At 39.1% G+C, this 19,978-nt stretch overlaps 1 protein-coding gene across 6 annotated transcripts in view; it reads right to left on the minus strand.

Annotated features, from left to right (window-relative positions):
* Positions 1-19,978, minus strand: part of LOC132403024 (1-phosphatidylinositol 4,5-bisphosphate phosphodiesterase beta-4) — a 542,946-nt gene that overhangs the window by 96,418 nt on the left and 426,550 nt on the right. For all 6 annotated transcript variants that reach the window (XM_059986236.1, XM_059986232.1, XM_059986233.1 and 3 more), the window contains 3 exons: positions 14,166-14,298; positions 12,826-12,875; positions 10,656-10,721 (listed from right to left, as the gene is read on the minus strand). In XM_059986236.1, the coding sequence (XP_059842219.1) occupies positions 10,656-10,721; positions 12,826-12,875; positions 14,166-14,298 (249 nt within the window). The remainder of the gene's footprint in view (positions 1-10,655; positions 10,722-12,825; positions 12,876-14,165; positions 14,299-19,978) is intronic.

Below are 19,978 nucleotides of genomic sequence, written 5' to 3' on the forward strand. Positions count from 1 at the left end.
CCCAAAACTGTTCACAATACTCAACGTGAGGCCTCACCAGTGCCTTATAAATTCTCAGCATCACATCCCTGTTCCTGTATTCTGGATCACTTGAAACGAATACTAACATTGCATTTGCCTTCTGCACAACCTACCACAACTTAAGTTCCTCACAACTTAACCTACAAATTAACCTGTAGGACTCCCAAGTCTCTTTGCATTTCAGATTTCTGAAGTTTCTCCCTGTATAGAGAATAGTCTGCACATGTATTCTTCCACCAAAGTGCATGACCATGCATTTTTCAACATTGTATTTCATTTGTTACTTTCTTGCCCATTCTCCTAATTTCTCTGAACACTCTTGCAGCCTACCTGTTTCTTCAACACTACCTTCCCCTCCACCAATCTTCACATCATTTGAAAACTTGGCAAAAAAAGCCACCTATTCCATCATCTAAATCATTGATATACAGCATAGAAATAAGTGATCCTAACTCAACTCCTGCGGAACACTGTTAGTCACTGGCAACCAACCTGAAAAGGATCCTTTTATTCCTACTTGCTGCTTCCTACCAATCAACCAATGCTCTGACAATGCTAGAAACTTTCCTGTAATTCCACAGGCACTTAATTTGGTGTGCAGCCTCATGTGGGGAACCTTGTCAAAGGCCTTCTGAAAGCCCAAATATACAACACCCACTGCATCCCCTTTATTTATCCTACTTGTAATCTCCTCAAAGAATTCAAACAGGTTTGTCAGGCAAGATTTTCCCTTAAAGAAACCATGCTGACTTTGTCCTGTGTCATTAAGTTCTACATAACCTCATCCTTAACAATTAACTTCAACATCTTTCCAACCACTAAGGTCAGGCTAACTGGTTTATAACTTCCTTTCTGCTGCCATCCTCCTATCTTAAAGAGTGGAGTGACATATGCAATTTTCCAGTCCTCTGGAACCATGCCAGAGTACAATGATACTTGAATGATCATTACTATTGCCTCCACAGTCTCTACAGCTAACTCTTTCAGAACTCTAGGGTGCAGTTCATCTAGTTCAGGTGACTTATGCACATTTAGGTCTTTCAACTTCTCCCTTGTAATAGTAACTGCACTCACTTTTCTTCCTTCACACTCTTCAACATCTGACAAACTACTAGTGTCTTCCACAGTTTCTGATGCAAAATACTCAGTTAGTTCATCTGCCATCTCATTGTTTCTCATTATTATTTCTCCAGCCTCATTTTCTAGAGGTCCTATATCCACTCTCATCTCTCTTTGATTTTTTATATACTGAACTTGAAAAAGCTTTTACTATCCACGTTGATATTGTTTGCTAGCTTGCTTTCATATTTCATCTTTTCCATCTTAATTATTTTTTTAGTTTCTCTGTTTTTAAAAGCTTCCCAATCCCAAATCTTTTTGCTAATTTTTATTTTGTTGTATGCCCTCCCTTTTGCTTGTGCATTAACTTGACTTTCCTTGTCAGGCATGATTGTACTATATTGCCATTTGAATATTTCCTTGTTTTTGGAGTACGTCTATCCTCAACCTTTCTCCTTTTTCCCAGAAACTCAAGCCATTGCTGTTTTGCTGTCATCTCTGCCAGCATTTCCTTCCAATTTACTTTAGCCAACTCCTCTCTCATACCACTGTAATTTCCTTTACTCCACTAGAAGTACTGCTATATCAGACTTTACTTTCTCCCTATCAAACTTCAAACTGAACTCAACCATATTGTGATCACTATCTCCTAGGGGTTCCTTTACCTTAATCTCCCTAATCGCCTCTGGTTCATTACATAACACCTAATGCTGCATGCCACTGAAATGTGACAGTGCAATTGTTTTGCCTAAGTACTCTTCTTGTTCTCTGCTAGCACCCATTCTGTCAGCACAACAGAACAGCAAAGTGGCAGGTCAATATTTGTATTTAGTCCTTGCAGTATACATTAGATTTTCAAGAATAATTTGGCTGTAGGGCTGATCCTGAAACCAATAATCTTTTCTTCTTGTTTCTGACATTGTCCCCATCCCACATCCAAATAATTTACTTTTTTACCACCCCATCCAATCTTGAGTCCCTTCACTCCAGTTACCATCACCATGCCAAATTAGTTTAAACCCTTCCCAACAGCTCTAACAAACCTGCCTAGAAGTCTACTGCCCTCTGCTTCAGGTGCAACCCATCCATTTTGTACAGGTCATATGCCCCCCAGAAGAGAGCGATGATTTGATATAACCATGCTACTTTATCTTACCAGGGTCATGGATGTGGGTGGAACCTCTGGATGCCACAAGAAGACAGAGTGAAACCACAGGACCTTCTCTGCCATTCCATGCCGTTCTCATACTGCAGGACTTCTCTTGCTTATCACATCTTAACTTTGTGTACACCTTGTCTCATCTTCTACAAATGTAACACCTTTCACTGGCAGTTCCCCTGCACCAGTAAAGCACCTTGGATGCCTTTGATAGAAGTTGCACACCTTCCCTAAACAATATGTTCACCAAACTACTTCACAGCAAACACTTGTTTGCATATGTGTACTCCTGTCTGACCAAAATGCCTTCGTCTGACATCTTAAACTTTGAGTTTCTCCATTTGGAAAATTTGCATTTTTGCTTTCACATTTCTCCATAGCTATTCCTCCCACTTGCTCTGTACCTTTTACTGGCCTCTTAAGTCCCCTGGGTCACACAGTCCTCCTCTAATTCTGATCTTACCTGCATTTGTGCTTCTAATTGCTGGGGACTGTGTCTTCAACCGTGCAGGAGCTAAATTCTGTAAATACCTCCCTTCATCTCTGCAATTCTCTCCCCATTTTGTTTTAAATCCTTTCCATGAACTCTCCCCTTTTCACCAAACATCCCTAAATAGAAGTAACTGGAGGTGGCCAGGATCAATTATGCATCAGGTGTTCCTGACTAAGGAGCACCATCACCTAGGACATGCCCTCTTCTCATTGTTACCATCAGGAAGGAGGTACAGATACCCGAGGGCACACACTCAGCGATTCAGGAACACTTACCCCTCTGCCATCCAATTCCTAAATGGACATTAACGCATGGACACTAACTCACTTCTGAAAATATTATTTCTGTTTTTGCACTTTTTAAATTTAACTAATATACATGTATATACTTACTGTAATTGATTTACTTATTTTGTTTTCTTATATTATCATGTTTTGCATTGTACTGCTGCTGCTAAGTTAACAAACTTCACAACATATGCCGGTGATATTAAACCTGATTCTGATATAATCCTGACCCCCTAACCCTTTTCACCACCTATAAGTCAGACTTCTTGTCTGCGGGAATGCAGTTCTAATTCAAGTGCCAAAAGTGACACATTGGATGATTAGAAGTGGCGCATTGCACCCCAGTGATAATAATAAAAAGTACACCTACTCATGCAAAAAGTACTTATTAACCAAAAACCGATTTGTAGAAAAAAATCTGTAACAGGAATTCAAGTAGCTTAGAGCTAGAAATGGATTTTACTGAGAATATATCTAAAACTTAGCAATTAATTTCAGCAATTTTATTATTTCGTGCACATCTTTTGGCAAATGTTATCTTCTTTCACATTAATCAGTTTCAATTTTAAAAAATGTTCAATGAGTCAGACTAGGAAAGAAGGACTTTTGTTCTGCAGTCGTTCCATAACTCTTCAATACATGTTTGATACTTGTCTGATCCCGAGGCGCCGGGCGTCTGCACCAGCGGTGTGTCGCAGGTTTTTGCCAGTCAGTTTACAATTGACACTCATGCGCTACAGAGTTGTGCTTTGTTCGTCCTTTGTGAACATTTGCAGTTTTGTACTTTTTCCAAAATTAAGCCTTGTTTTTACATTCAGTTACCCATCACAGTGCTAAAGAAAAGCAGAAAGTGACGGTAAGCGTGAATTCAATGAATAGTGGGAAAATTAGTTCTTACTTACAGTGGGTCCAGCAGGAAAACCGTTGTGCATTGTTTGTGAAAACACTTGCTCACATAATAGAAGACATGATCTTAATAGACACTATAAAACGCAACATCAGACTGAAATAGAAGGAAAACTGAAGCTTGTGCTTGGGTCAGAGTTACAGAAAGAATATGTGATTAAGAAAAAGGAAGAAATCAAAAGAAAACAAAATATATTTGTTAGAAGTCTCATTAAGGTAAGAAATGTTTATCTTGTTTTTATATTAAATCAATATATCATGTAAAATGCTAAATACGTCTATATTAACATATTTTTATGAGAATTGAATGGGGGTACGAGAGTTGTAATGGACATCTGAACTTGTGCGTGAAAAAGTTGACGCATGGAATGTAAAAAGTTGGCCACCCCTGGCATATGGGCTAGTATTTTTAATTTGATAGGGCACTTAAAAAGCAGTGAGGTGAGATTATTGGACATAGTTCTGCTGCACTAAAACTGGGTGTAGGGCAAAGAGTAAATGATAAAATGTGCTGTGCAGTGCTGCTGCCATCTTTACAGCTAGTGGCCATTGTTCCTCAGCGACACTTTAGAAAGGGTAGAGGTTGGACCATCATTGAAGACAAAGTAGGAACAAAATGAGGGGGGAAGAATGAAGCACATAATCCTAAGATCTGGCACTGAAAGTGCAGGTATCTACTCCTATTGGACTTCTGCATATCACTACAGTGGGCCTCTTTATCTTGGAGGAGGGAAATAAACAGGTTTGTAGCACACAGATATACCATCTGCAAAACATGATCTGAATAATTTTATTGGCAATTGTGCATCAGGCAGTTATATACCATGTAAAGTCATTGTTCTCTCTTTGAGCCAGAAACTGAAATGATATGCCTTTAATATACTTCACAGAATGTAAAAGAGAGTCTATTGTAAGTAAACACAGTGCATTATTGAGAGGTACAGGTGCTTCTTTTTATTTTGCTTCACCTGGTAACATGATCAGCTATTTCCAGCAGTGAATGCAGATGATGGGGTATCTGATTACAACTGATCACGTGCAGTGGCTGGAGAACAAAACTGAGGCCTCGAGGGCAAGATTGCTGTATTGAAGGGAAATGAAAGATTGTTGTGTTCTATGTTTAACTGAGACTTGGCTTACTCCCAGCATGCCAGACAGACAATCAGACCTGAAGGCTTCACAGTTCACAGGATGAACCAAACTGCTGATTCAGAAAAGGCAAAAGATGGAGGCGTGTGTTTCATGGCGAACTCACGGCTAGTGTTCTGATGTGGCAGTTAAATCAAACTCATGTTTACCCGACCTTGTACACCTAACAGTTAAGTGTCATTCATTCTATTTTTCCAAGAGATGATGCCATAACTAAACAAGAAACAATCCACCCCAACTTATTTCAAATCATAGTTGGGGTCTTCAATAAGGCTTGTTTGAAGAAATCCTTGTCCAATTACCATCAGCATATAATGTAGCATCAGAGCTCCCAACACACTAGATCATAGCTAGTGTGATCTATGGTAGGATGCCTACCATTTCATGCCCAGATTGTACTTTGGGAGATCTGATCTCTTGGCTGTCTTTCTCCTATCTGCATACAGGCAAAGGCTTCAGAGATTAGGACAACAGGGGAAGGCAGAGTCGGGGGAGGCAGAGGAGTGGTTATGGAATTGTTTCCAGTTGGTGGACTGGGTCATGTTCAAGGAGTCATCTGTGGGTCTGAAAGAACAAACACACTATGGTTGTCATGAACTTTATAAAGTTGTATTCGAGCATGTCCCTACAAAATCCTCCACAACCAGAAGACAGGGGTGACCCATGAGATCCACAATCTGCTGTGGGACAAATTCGAGGCATTCAAGCCTGGAGACCAAGAAGGTTACATGAGGTCCAGGTACAATCTCCGAAAAGCCATCTCATGGGCAAAGTGGCAAATTCAGACTAAACTTGAATCAATGAAGGATGCTTGATAGTTGTGGCAGGGTTAGAATGCTGTTACCTCTTATAAAGAAAAATCAAATGACAAAGGTGACAACAGGGCTTCACTTTCAGATGTGCTTAGTATCTTCTATGCTCACTTTGACTATCAAAGCATGGAGGAACCAACATGAACTCCCTCAGCCCCTTGATGATTCTGTGATTTCAGTCAGTGAGGTCCATATGTAAGCATCCTTTAGGAGGGTGAAACCACGAAAAGGTCTGGCCCAGATGGAGTATCTAGCCAAGTACTAATGACCTGTGCTGCTCAACTGGCCAGAGTGTTAGCTGATATTTTTAACCTCTCGCTTCGGTAGCCTGAGGAACTCATCTTCTTCAAGTAGGCTTCACCTAGATTGGTGCCTAGGAAGACCATGGAAACTTGCCTCAATGACTATCATCTACATCCACAGTGAAGAAGTGTTTTGAGAGGTTGGTGATGAAACATATCAACTCCTGCCTGAGAAGCAACTTGGATCAGCTCCAATTTACCCACTGCCTAACAGGTCCACACCAGATGCCATCTCATTGGCTCTTCACTCAACCCTGGAACACCTGGACAGCAAAGATGACTACATCCGGATGCTCTTTATCGACTACAGCTTGGCATTCAATACTATCGTCCCCTCAAAACTAACCAATAAGCTACACACACGAAATGCTGGAGGAACTCAGCAGGCCAGGGAGCATCTGTGGAAAAGCCTAAACAGTCAACGTTTTGGGCCGAGACACTTCATCGGGACCAGTAAGGAAGGGAAGAAGTCAGAAGAAGGTGGGTGGAGGAGAGGAAGAAGCACAATGTAGCAGGTGATTGGTGAAACCAGGAGAAGGGGAGGGGTGAAATAAACAGCAGGAAAGTTGATTAGTTAAAGAGATAAAGGGCTGGAGAAGGAGGAAATCTGATAGGAGAGGACAGAATACCATAAAAGAAAGAAAAGGGGAGAAGCACCAGAGGAAGGTGATGGGCTGGTAAGAAGAGAAGGTGAGAGGGGAAAACAGATATAGGGACTGGTGAAGGCAGGGTGGTGCAATTACCAAAGGTTTGAGAAATTGATGCACATGTAATCCCGGAAATTATAGGCCGGTAAGTTTGACATTGGTAGTAGGTAAATTATTGGAAGGAGTACTAAGAGGTAGGATCTACAAGTACTTAGATAGACAGGGACTTATTAGGGAGAGTCAATACGGCTTTATGCGTGGTAGGTCACATTTAACAAATCTGTTTGCGTTTTTCGAGGAGGTTACAAGGAAAGTGGATGAAGGGAAGGCAGTGGATGTTGTCTACATGGACTTCAGTAAGGCCTTTGACAAGGTCCCGCATGGGAGGTTAGTTAGGAAAATTCAGTCGCTAGCTATACATGGTGAGGTAGTAAATTGGATGAGACGTTGGCTCAATGGGAGAAGCCAGAGACTGGTAGTGAAGGATTGCTTCTTTGAGTGGAGGCCTGTGACTAGTGGTGTGCCACAGGGATCAGTGCTAGGTCAATTGTAATATGTCATCTAGATCAATGATCTGAATGATAATGTGGTAAATTGGATCAGCAAATTTGTTGACAATACAAAGATTAGAGGTGTAGTGGGCAGTGAGGAAGGTCTTCAAACTTGCAGAGGGATTTGGACCAGATGGAAAAATGGGCTGAAAAATGGCAGATGGAGTTTAATACAGACAAGTGTGAGGTATTGCACTTTGGAAGGAAAAACCAAGGTGGAACATCCAAGATAATTGGTAGGGCACTGAGGAGTGCAGTAGAACAGAGGGATTTAGGAAAACAGATACAAAATTCCCTAAAAGTGGCGTCACAGGTAGATAGGGTAGTAAGGAGAGCTTTTGGTACATCGGCCATTATAAATCAAAGTATTGAGTATAAGAGTTGGAATGTTATGGTGAGGTTGTATAAGGCATTGGTGAGGCTGAATTTGGAGTATTGTGTGCAGTTTGGGTCACTGAATTACAGGAAGGATATTAATAAGGTTAAAAGAGTGCAGAGAAAGTTTACAAGGATGTTGTTGGGACGTGAGAAACTGAGTAACAGAGAAATGTTTAATAGGTTAGGACTTTATTCCCCGGAGCATAGGAGAATGAGGGGAGATTTGATAGAGGTATATAAAATTATGATGGGAATAGATAGAGTGAATGCAAGCAGGCTTTTTCCACTGAGGCTAGCAGAGAAAAAAACCAGAGGACATGGGTTAAGGGTGAAGGAGGAAAAGTTTAAAGGGAACATTAAGGGGGGCTTCTTCACACAGAGAGTGGTGGGAGTGTGGAATGAGCTGCCAGATGAAGTGGTAAATGCGGGCTCACTGTTAACCTTTAAGAAAAACTTGGACAGGTACATGGATGAGAGCTGTATGGAGGGATATGGTCCAGGTGCAGGTCAGTGGGACAAGGCAGAAAAATAGTTTGGCACAGCCAAGAAAGGCCTAAAGGCCTGTTTCTGTACTGTAATGTTTTATGGTTTATGCCATCAAGTTGGAGGCTACCCAGACAGAATACAAGGTGTTGCTCTTCCAAACTGAGTGTGACATCATCGAGGAAGCCATGGACTGACATATCCGAATTGGAATGGAATTAGAATTGAAATAGGCGACCATGGGGAAATCCTGCTTTTTGTGGTGGATGGAGTGAAGGTGCTTGATGAAACAGTCTCCCAATCTACATCAGGTCTCACTGATACACAGGAGGCCATATCAGGAGCAGCAGATACAGTAGGCGACCCCAACAGACTCACAGGTGAAGTGTTGCCTCATATGGAAGGTCTGTTTGGGGCCTTGAATGGTAGTGAGGGGAGGAGGTGTAGAGGCAAGCGTGGCATTTGTTCTACTTTCAAGGATAAGTACCAGGAGAGAGATCAGTGGGCAGGGATGAACGGACAAGAGAGTCGTGAAGGGAGCGATCCCTGCTGAAAGTGAAAAGTGGAGGGGGGAAAAATGTGCTTGGTGACGGGATCCCATTGGAGATGTGAGAAGTTATGTAGAACTATGTGCTGGATGTGGAGGCTTGTGGCATGGTCGGTGAGGACAAGAGGAACCCTATACCTGGAATGTTGGCGGGAAGATGGTATGAGGGCAGATGTGCATGAAATGTAAGAGATGTGAGTGAGGGCACTGTTGATGGTGGAGCTGCCCTCACCCACATCTCTTCCAGTTTCAACTTACTTTCAATGACTCTTCATCTCGCGTTCTCAATATTTATTGCTAATTTATTTAATATCATTATTTTTTATTTTTGTATTTGCACAGTTTATTGTCTTTTACACACTAGCAGAACGCCCAGTTGGTGTGGCCTTTCATTGATTCTATCATGGTTATTGACTGATACGGATTTTATGAGTGTGCCCCCAGGGAAATGAATCTCAGGGTCGCATACAGTAACATATGTGCTTCCATAATTAATTGATCTTGAACTTTACCTCTGTTCTTCTGTTGCCCCGTGTGGGGTGCTCAAAATCAAACAATGCTTTACTCCTCTGCATGCCTTCCTCACACAGCATTTGTCTTCATTGCATTGAAGGACACTGGGGCACTCTGTCCTCCCACAAAACCAGCAGTCATTTACTTCTGGGAATTTTTTTCTCTGTCCCAATAGCAGTGTCAGTAACGCTTTCCCCTCGCCTTCAAGCCTACTGCAATGCACTACTTCTCACCTTCCTCTCTCAAGGACAAATATCCACTTGGACGTACTTTTGCCAAGTTCACCTGAAACATCAAAATGAGTGCTGACCCATGAAATTAAAGCAAGGTCAGTGCCCAATGCTATTTAGACATGATTCATGCTTCAAGTGTCTCTGCAGTACCAGTGTTTGTCACTATGACTGAGAAAATCTGGACTGCTCCTCGGACCGTTGTTAAAACAAAGGCATAAACCTTTTTCTTTTGCCATCAAATCTAACTTCTACACTGTAATGTTAAGTATTTACAGTAATGTTTTTAGCCTTCAAATCCATGTTAGTAATGTTCATAGTGAATAGCCCTGAAGGTCAGCACATTCATTCAGTGAATAATCTTGTTACAGAGAATAAGGAGGATCCCAGTTCAATCCACAATCCGTAACTTGATCTCAATTAATTCAGGTAAATGGATTAAGATACCAGAAAAACTCCTCTGTACATCTTTTCATAAAAATATAGAAGATCTGCATTACTGTGATAGAGCAAACACAGCCTTGTTCAATGGACAGCCCAGAACACTGCAGCATTCCCTCAGCACTCCATCATGCATTCAACTCCCTCAACTGGCTTTGGAAAAGATTAGGAGGCAATTGAAGGCCAGCTGATGTCAAAACCTTGAGGTACAGAACAGATGGGTAAAGTTGGAAAAATAAAATAAAAACACATTTGGTCTAATATTGCTTTAAAATCTTTTATCCTTTGTTCAAGTTATTGCTAGCCAGAATTAGGTACATGTCAGAAAAAAAGTGGTCACCTTGAATAAATGCAATTGTGACCTACTACATTGGTCTGTGCTGCATGAAACATCTTTTATTAATGTTGAAAAGCTGATGAAAATGTTGATCTTATTAAATGGATATCCAAGTCTGATTTTTATTACTGGTTCACTGTGCATCTGCTCAGCAATAAATGAAAACACTCCAGCACATTAGTGACGTCTAGATGTATTTCTCAGTGATGTACCAGTGTACCACACTGTTTGCCGTCTACACATGCACAGGAGGACATATCCAAAAAAAAGCGCAACAAATGGCAGCCAGCAATACCTACAAACCTTGTATGAGAAAGAAATACGAATGATGCACACATACCTTGGCATGCTTTTTCTTTAGGGCACTCAGCTCTTTTTGTTGTTTCTTCTGCAGTTTTAGATAGGCCTACAATATCAAGCAATGAAACAATTTGTTTGCATTTGAAAAAGGAACGTAATCACAATGGGAATCCTGGATTATGTCCTTTTTTGATTTAAAAAGATCATAATCCATTATTCTATTGCTTTGTTCTAACAGCAACCTAATCGTTTTTAGGCTTTCCTTTACAAAATGGTCATCATTTTCATTTTATTCACTACACACAAAAATGACAAGATTATAAAAAAGGATATAAAGATTTTTTTTACCTTTAACAGTACTGACAGACTTAATGAGCTCTATGTTGTTCTAACCAGCAGCCTGATGCATATTTTCTTCACATTGAGATACAAAACTAAATATTATTACTGTAAAGATGCTTAAAACTTATTGCATTTGCCCTAAACTACTAAAGCTTAACACGAGAATACAAATTTATATGTACAAACAAAATACCTTCAGTAGGTCTTTTCCACTGGTTTCTTCCTTACCCTATTAATCAATATTTACCTACTCCAACCCAATTCCTCAATCTGCAAAAAAAAATTGTTTTACCTCCGTAACCCTATCATACATTTAAGTTTTACTGAATAAAATGAGCAACAAAACTCATGCTCTCAGCCTGCACCAAGACAAGCAAACTATTCAACTGAATTATGATTGACCATGTTTTGTCATGTAAGGCTGTGACATGCATCAGCCAGTAAAGTAACTGGGAGAGTGACCCATGTAATTGATGTTAACCGGGTGATAAAGGTTATATTTAACATGAGTAGTTAAATATATATATATATAAACAAGACAGAAAGGACTTGTGATTTATTCTGATAGATTCAGATGAGAAAGGATGGGCGCCAAAATGACCAGAACAGATTTGTTATGTTGAAAGACCTGCTCTGATGCTATTTATCCTAAGCGATTCCCTGGAAATAAAATCTCCCTCTTTTTTTTTGTCAAGCCTACTAAAAGATGGTTTTCTAATTCAGAGAACAATTTTCTCTCAGATCTTCCCAACATCACTCTGAGGAAGGATTAAAGGGTAGAAATTTAGAATGAGGTAAGCATAAACCAAACACAGCACAGAATAAACGGCAGCTTGCCAACTGTAGAGAAAATTTACGTGGAGGCTTGCAAAACAAAATACTAAATCACAGATCCTTTCTCTCTTGAATATACTGAACCATCTGGCTAGAATCAATCATGTGGGTTACTCTCTCAGACATTGCTCAATATAAATGAACACCTGGCATATTATTAAACATACCTCAATAGTAACTACACATTCAAGAGAACATGATTGGCCTTGATACTCTGAGAAGCACGAGGTCTTCTGGGAATCTCCCATGATCTTGAATACTGCAGCAGCATCAATAGTTTAAACTTCCCACATGGCGGATACCTGAATCTCTACAGCAATCAATACTGAGATCATCAGCCCTGTGATCTCCAGCCAAAACTCTAAGTAACTTGTTTCCTATTTTGACATTCACAAACCTAACTTGCCACTCCATTGGCTTCTTTAGCAGCACTATATAAATCATTCCAAGAAATTATCACCTCATAGCCCAAAGACAACACATATTCTGGACAATAGCATTCAATTTTACTTTGTTTTTGTGCTTTAATGAAGACCCATTCTCTGACATGAAGGGTTTATGATACTGATTGAAGATGGAAAAAAATTGCATGATTATCAAGAAAAAGAACCTTTTGATGATTTTTGTTCAGTTTATATGATCAACAGTTAAGCAACACCCACTAGGAAGGCCACAAATTTCAGATTATTTACAACATTTGGCTCTCTGTATTTGATCTGTGGCCTGTGCTTTGTGCAGAAGCCACGTCAGGGGTACGTTAGGCCTTGGTGCTTCCTGTTGAGACGTTCCACCTAATAAAATATGTATTGCTGTTTGGTAACATTCAAATATCACAGATCCAGACTTTCTGTGATGCCACAGCTACGGTAAATGTAACACACTGTCTCATGACACACAGATCCTTGACAACTAACGGTTTGATAGAAGATGCTCCTGTCCATAGGACTGGTGCTCAGCGAAGCAAAAGGTATCATATGTCATATTAACATAACATCAAAATAACTGTAGTTTCTAAAATATTGCATCAAAATTACCTTCATTTGCTTTAAGTCCTCTATATTCACCTGAGGTACCAGTGTTATATCTGGGAGGAATGGGGTGGTGGGAGGGGAAAAAAAAATCAAACACTTGTTATTAAGCACATCTAAAATACTTCCTCAATTATTTTATAACAATCAGACTGCATTGCGAGGATATAAAAGACTTAGTTGTGATGTTAAGATATTTCATGGCTAACAGTAAGTGCACTTAGGAAATTAAGGATGGAGATCGGCAACCTATAGGACTGATGTTTACTCTTGTGGTGCCCACCTGGATTAGAGCTCAACCTTCCAACCTATGTGATAATATTAATAACTTTGTTGGACTTTTGCCACTTAAACTCAGGGAGTTGCTTCATGCTGCTTTACATTTAAAAATATTTACATACAGTTGTTTATCTACCCGGGAGATTAAAACATTGCATGTTTTGTTTTCCAGATGAAATATTTTCATTTGCTTATTTCCCCCTATTTTATCTGTCGTAAAGAATTCAAAAGGTACGTGAAAATTATAAGCACCTGAAGTTGTTAAGCATCCTGTAACATCTGCTAATATTTTCTAATAAATGTATAATAGGTTAAATACTAGCTGCACTTGCCATTTTGCTGATCAGAGGACTATGAATTCTGAAATTGAAAATGGCTGCACTGTAACTATGCAACCTTTCACAGATGTTCTGAACTGTGCTCTGTCACCACAGCTACAATGGTGGTGCCAAAGTCAGCTGTGGGCACTTTTATACTGGAGTGGCTGTAACAGTAATAGGCAAATCGCACAAACATCTCATAAGCCAGTTAAAATTGCCACTGTGAGTAAATGAGCCAGAAAAAGATCCAGTTTTACAACATCTTTTCCACTGTCTTCTGGTCAAATAGTAACATCTAACTCATACTTAAAATTATTGTACTGGACTGTGGTTAATGCCGTGAAGGAAACCAATGCAGTCATCTGTTTGAGTCATGATTCAGTGTCGGCAAGTGTAGATATATATTTTAACATGATGGCAGAATCAAGGGAAAGCTCAATTCAACATTTTACTGCAACAGAACATTTGCTTTTGTGATAGCTTGGGTCTTGGCTTGCTGGAAAATCAGGGCACTTATTCTGAAATTTTAATTGTCTTCGGAGTCTGGTGGTAGCTATATATAAACACTCTGCAGAAATGCAGAAAATTGAGTGAAAAGCATCTGGACAATGGACCATTTCCCAAATCTGAAGGTAAAAAGAATATTATTGCCTAGAAATCCTGCTCAATATTCACAGTCATAATGGTGATATGTTTTAATCTAATAGTGTACAAAACAATTGATGATAAAGATATATTGGTTATCACCTTTCTTAGCATCATTTCCAACTCCTTGGCCAGAAGACGAGTTCTGCCCCAATTCTGAGCTGGTTTGTGGTGTTACACTTGCTTTTTTTTTGTCATTTTTGGTGTTGTCATTTGGCACATCCGCTATATCACTCTAGAAATTTAATCAGACAACATACAATATGTGATAAAACGATAGACATATTTGACAAAGCTATGTTTCCAAAATGTGCCTCCTCAGAAACAGAGGAATAATTTACACAGCTTATCACTTCACATGAAATCAAGGCCAATTAAACCAGTTGTTCTCTGTTCATTATAGTCGACAGGGAAAGCATTCAAAGCACATTAACCCATACAAGTACCCTCAGCAGGAAACCTGACTCAAGAAAACCTGCAGATGCTGGAAATCCAAATCCCCATCTTTCAATTCAGGCATCTCACACCTTCCCTCTCAGTCCTGAAGAAGGGTCTCGACCTGAAACATCAACTGTTTACTCTTTTCCATAGATGCTGCCTGACACTGCTGAGTTCCTCCAGCAGTTTGTTGGTGTTGCTTAGGAAACCTGACTGTTTCCTGTCCTGCTAGTTACCCAACAGATTCAGAGAAACATAGGTTCTGTAAGGGCAAGAAAATGGTCAGGTGCCCCATCAATGTTGTTTAAATGGTTCAATGTACTTGAGCAGCAGATCTACTCCTTGTAACATATTGTCATAATTCTAGCCCTGAATATTCAAAGCAATTAGGATATTACTCTTCTTATCAAATTCAACATTTCCTGAAAATGTAAACACTTTTGACCTAACCTTTGGTTCTACCTTGTTACCTACTTTATAATTGCTCTGTATTATTGCCTTCCACTCGTATGTTCACCTAGCCCTAGTGACCTGGGCTCATTGACGGTGGAAAAGGGATTTCATCCACGCTTACTTCTCTATAGTTTCCAATTCCAGCCCCAGCTTCGGCCATTGCCCCTGTATGACTATGCATGTCCTGCACTTGTTTAAAACCTTTTGTTCAAATACTATAATGTTATGACTCCTCAGAATTCATTCTTGGTACTTTCGTTCTCTTTTTTGACATCCATACCCTGACCTTTATTAACATCAGCAAAGGACACAAATTGCTTATCTAACACAAGGCCATAAGATCTAGGAGTAGAATTAGGCAATTCAGTCTATCAAATCAGTTTTGCTGCTTCATCATAGCTAATTTATTTCCCTTTCAACCCCATTCTCTTTTAGCTCCCCCCCCCAACTTTTGACACCCTCATTAATTTAGAACCTCTCAACCTTTGCTTTAAATGTATCCAATGACTTGACCTTTGCAGCTGTCTGCGGCAGTGAATTCCACAGATTTATCACTCTCTGACCAAAGAAATTCCACCTTATCTCTGTTCTAAAGCGACATCCTTCTGCAACATTATAACATTAAGTTATACAGGTGCTGGAAGCTTTTAACTTTGAACCCAACACAAAATAAAGGCAGTAACTGCATTTAGGCTCTAGCTAAAATCTCTGTGCTCTTGCCATTAACCCTATACTCCTATCTTGTTCCATCTTAAAGTTGAGATTAACAGCTTTGACCTTCTACTTGTCAGAGCTGGGCTGAATACCACAGTTCCTTTTCAGTATCAAGATCACCTGTCTATATCCCCAAAATCCCTGCTTGTTCTAACCAATTCCATAGAAGATTGCTGCTAAAGTACTCACCCAATGTACTTTTTTTTTTACTAATGTAATCTACTGACTATTCTTTACTTAAAAATATTGCCATGTTTTATTAAATATAAATACAACTGCAAGATCACTGATCATGTTGTTAATCCATTCATTAATGCAACTGAGAGAAAAAAAATCTCAAACTTCTCCCTTTCCTCTGGCGCCAAAACATTCAGATTGGCAATCCACATTATTTGCTTCTTCTTCCCCAACTCCTTTGCCTCCTTACTTTATTCAACCCCTTTAAAATGTACATCCTTCATCAACTTCAAAAGCAAATTTACCTCAGATCCAACTGTTTTATGACCAGACTTTTATTGCTACTTATGACATTTATACAAAAGGCTCAATGCCCATTCCTTTTGATTCTCTCTGTGTGCAACCTTTAGGTACCTTTCTAAGTTACATGCATTTTTAGTGGTAAGATTTTTCATGGTCAGGTACAATAGGGATGCAAGGAAACAGTGTACATGTTTTCCTTCCATCAATATACAATGGATTCCAGTTATTAGTTCATCCATTAATTGGGGAGCACATTAAATGGGACCACTCTTAAAGCACAAAAACTAATTGAAAAAATAGCCAGGATTCCTTTTCTTTTATCCATGCTGCATAATTGGGATGGTGAGCAGTTTCTAACTAGCATCAGTTGTGTGAACTTCTGTGGCTATTAGACACTAGGCCGTGCTGAAGAGTGAACAGTTTTTAAATAGCATCTTTTGCGTGTGTTTGTGAGCAAAAAGCAGTGACTTTTGTCATTGCTAATTAGCGAGAAATAAGCAGCAAGACAAGTTCGAACTGTCTTGTTCACTGCAGTTTCAATCATTCAGGCTTGGAAATGCCAGAAACGGCTGGGAGTGAAAATAAAATGATTTCACCTATTCAGCAATTTTGAAGCTACAAAGAATTTGACGGTATTGATAATCATCTTGAATGTTTTTTTTTTGAAAACTTTTTTTATTGCATTTTTAAATAATTACAAAGTAAAGTATGAAAAAAAATGTATATAACCCTTACCCCCTCCCCCCTAACTGCCCTATAGAAAAAAAGAGAAAGAAAAAAAAAGAAAGAAAGAAAGAATGCCTGGTTGTTGGAAGATCTCCACATGCTCCATGGAATTCGTAATAACTTTAATATGTATATTTATTTCTTTCCCCTAATAACCAATTGTTTCATCTTCAGAGCATCTATATATTTAATCCTGTCTTTTGTAAATAAGGGCTCCAAATTTTCAGAAATGTTTCATATTTATCTCTTAAATTATAAGTAATTTTTTCTAATGGAATACAGCCATAGATTTCTTTCTTCCAAGAGTCTATACTTAAATATGTATCCGATTTCCAAGTAACTGCAATAGCTTTTTTGGCTACTGCCAGTGCAATTTTTATAAATTCTTTCTGATATTTATTTAGTTTGAGTTTCGGTTTTATCCCTTCAATATCACCTAGTAAAAGTAATATTGGATTATGAGGAAATTGTGTTCCTGTAATTTGTTCCAGTAAAAGTCTTAAATTTGTCCAAAAAGGTTGAATTTTAGAGCAAGACCATGTCGAATGTAAAAAAGTACCAGTTTCCTGGTTACATTGGAAACACTGATCCGATAAATTTGGATTTAATTTTTTTATTTTTTGTGGTGTAATATATAATTGATGTAGAAAATTATACTGCACTAATCTTAACCGAACATTTATTGTATTTGTCATACTATCAAGACATAGTCTTGACCAATTTGTTTCTTCAATTTTAATATTCAAATCACTTTCCCATTTTTGTTGTATCCTGGGAAATCTTTTTAGAAGTCTCCATGTTGCTATGTGTGTCCCCACCAATCATCCAGGCAAAAGAATAGAAGAAAAATAGAAAATAAATAAAAAAACAAAAAACCCCCCTACTAATGTTGTGAAAGAAAAAAAACACATTACCCCCCTCTATTGTACGGGTCATGGCAATCGCCATGATTACACACGTGAATCCCGTAGTAACCGATTCAAAGCTCCCCAGCCCCCCCACAACTTAAAATATATATATATATATATATATATATATATAAAACATACTATTCTCAATTAATATTTCTAAAATTTTACTTTTCTCCCTTATATCATCCTTAAATGTCCATCAGTTCCATTTGCTTTCTCTGTCTTCGTCTTTAACCATTACATTTAGAAATCTCTAGAATCTACGTTTAATTAGCGAAGAGATGGAAGTTTTTGTGCGAACACCTCCGCATCTTGATAATCAGAAAAAAATCTTTTTCCCTCCTCCAAAAAAATTATCAATGTTGCTGGGTGACGCTTTAAAAACTTATAACCTTTTTCCCATAAAACATTTTTAGCTGGATTAAATTCTTTCTTTCTCTTCAAAAGGCTATAACTTATATCAGGATAAGAAAGAACTGGTTTCTCTGCTATCATCAACGGACCTTTTCTTCTTTTAGCACCCTGGGCAGCCGCCCTCAAAATCTTTTCTTTATCCTGGTATCTTAAACATCTTATCAAAATTGATCGCGGATTTTGATCATCTTGAGATCTTGGTCTTAAGGCTCTGTGCACCCTTTGAATCTCAATTAAAGTTTCTTCTCCCATTTCCAATTTTTCAGGAATCCATTTTTGAAAAAAATTTATTGGGTCTTCTCCTTCGGTACCTTCTTTAAGTCCAACAATTTTAATATTGTTGCATCTACTAAAATTTTCAAGCTTATCAATTTTTCCCACGAGTTGTTTTCTTTCTAATGTCCAGGCATCATTATCATCTTCCATCTTCTTCATTCTTCCATCCATTTCTTTCATTTTGACGTCCAAATCTGTAATTTTCTTTTCCATTTTTTCCTGTTTCTTTGTCATTTTATCAAACATAGCCTCCATATTTGTAATTTTTTCTTTAATTACTTTTTGGTTACTTTTAATTACTTTTAATGCATTTAATTTTTCTAATTTATGCATTATTTGCCTCAAAGTCTTTTTTGTATTTTCAGAGGAACTTTCATCTTCTTCTCCATCTTCGTCTGATTTTTCCAGAGAGTCCGGCTCTCTCTCAGACTCACTTTCACTGTCGGTTTCAGTCGTTGCTGGGTTTTGTAGTTCTAGTTGCTCTCTTTTGCGCATCCTCGTTCCTTTACGCTTGCGCAGTTCTCGTTGATCTTTCCCTTTTGAAATGGCTGATGCTGCCGCGGTCTCCTTTTCTGTTTCACCGGTGGTGTGCTGTACCTGAGTCCGTGGTTCTTCAGTAGAAGTAGGCCTTGATTCTGTTCCAACTTGAGCGGTCTTCGCGGTAGTAATTTTCTTCGTCCTCTGTTTATGAGGCATAGCTTAAAAAATCCAGAGTAATTTATAAGTAACCTTAAAAAAGTATTAATTAACTTTTCTTCACTTAAACATTAATTTATTAACTTTTTTACGAGAGGGCTGGGTTCCAGCGTCTCGATCCTACGTCATCATGTGACGTCCCCCAATCATCTTGAATGTTACAATAAAAATGAAGAGTTGGAGAACGTAATCGTCAAAAGCATTGTATGAAGGCAGTCCATTATCTGCACTAGGCATCTGGGGTAATTATGTTTATTTACTATCAATCAAAAGAACAGGCAGCATCTGGGTTGTCTGGTGCATCCAACGACAACAGTGAAACCCGTGTGGGAGAGTTTTAGTGGAAAAGCTATTGAGCCTGGACAGTTCCATGCTAGCGACCTTGCAAGAATGAGATCCAGTGGTAGAAGCAGTCATCACAAACTGGGGTCTTCCTTGGTAACAGTTGATAACTATTACTTCTTCTGTGTCTTTTCATGCCTTCACTCTCCTCAAAGCATTGCAGTACCACCTTCTTGGCCATTGAATCTCACCGTTGATCTCATCCACCCAGTACGCCAAAGCTAACTTCACACGCTAGGACAGGGCTGTCCCCATTTCGTCGGAGTAGGAGGCCTGCCTGTCAAAGCTGTGTACTGGGCTGTGATCACTGTTGCACACAAATGGCTACTTTGAGCCACAGGTGAGAGTTGACTGTCCAGGCAGGACCAAAGATGAGTAAGTAGCCTCAGAATGGACACAACAAGTTCCTTCACCAAAGGTGCGACCCCTCCCTGAACACCCCATACATGACAGTGTATGCTGCAT

The sequence above is a fragment of the Hypanus sabinus genome, chromosome 12, assembly GCF_030144855.1.
Source record: "Hypanus sabinus isolate sHypSab1 chromosome 12, sHypSab1.hap1, whole genome shotgun sequence".
NCBI lineage: Eukaryota > Metazoa > Chordata > Chondrichthyes > Myliobatiformes > Dasyatidae > Hypanus > Hypanus sabinus.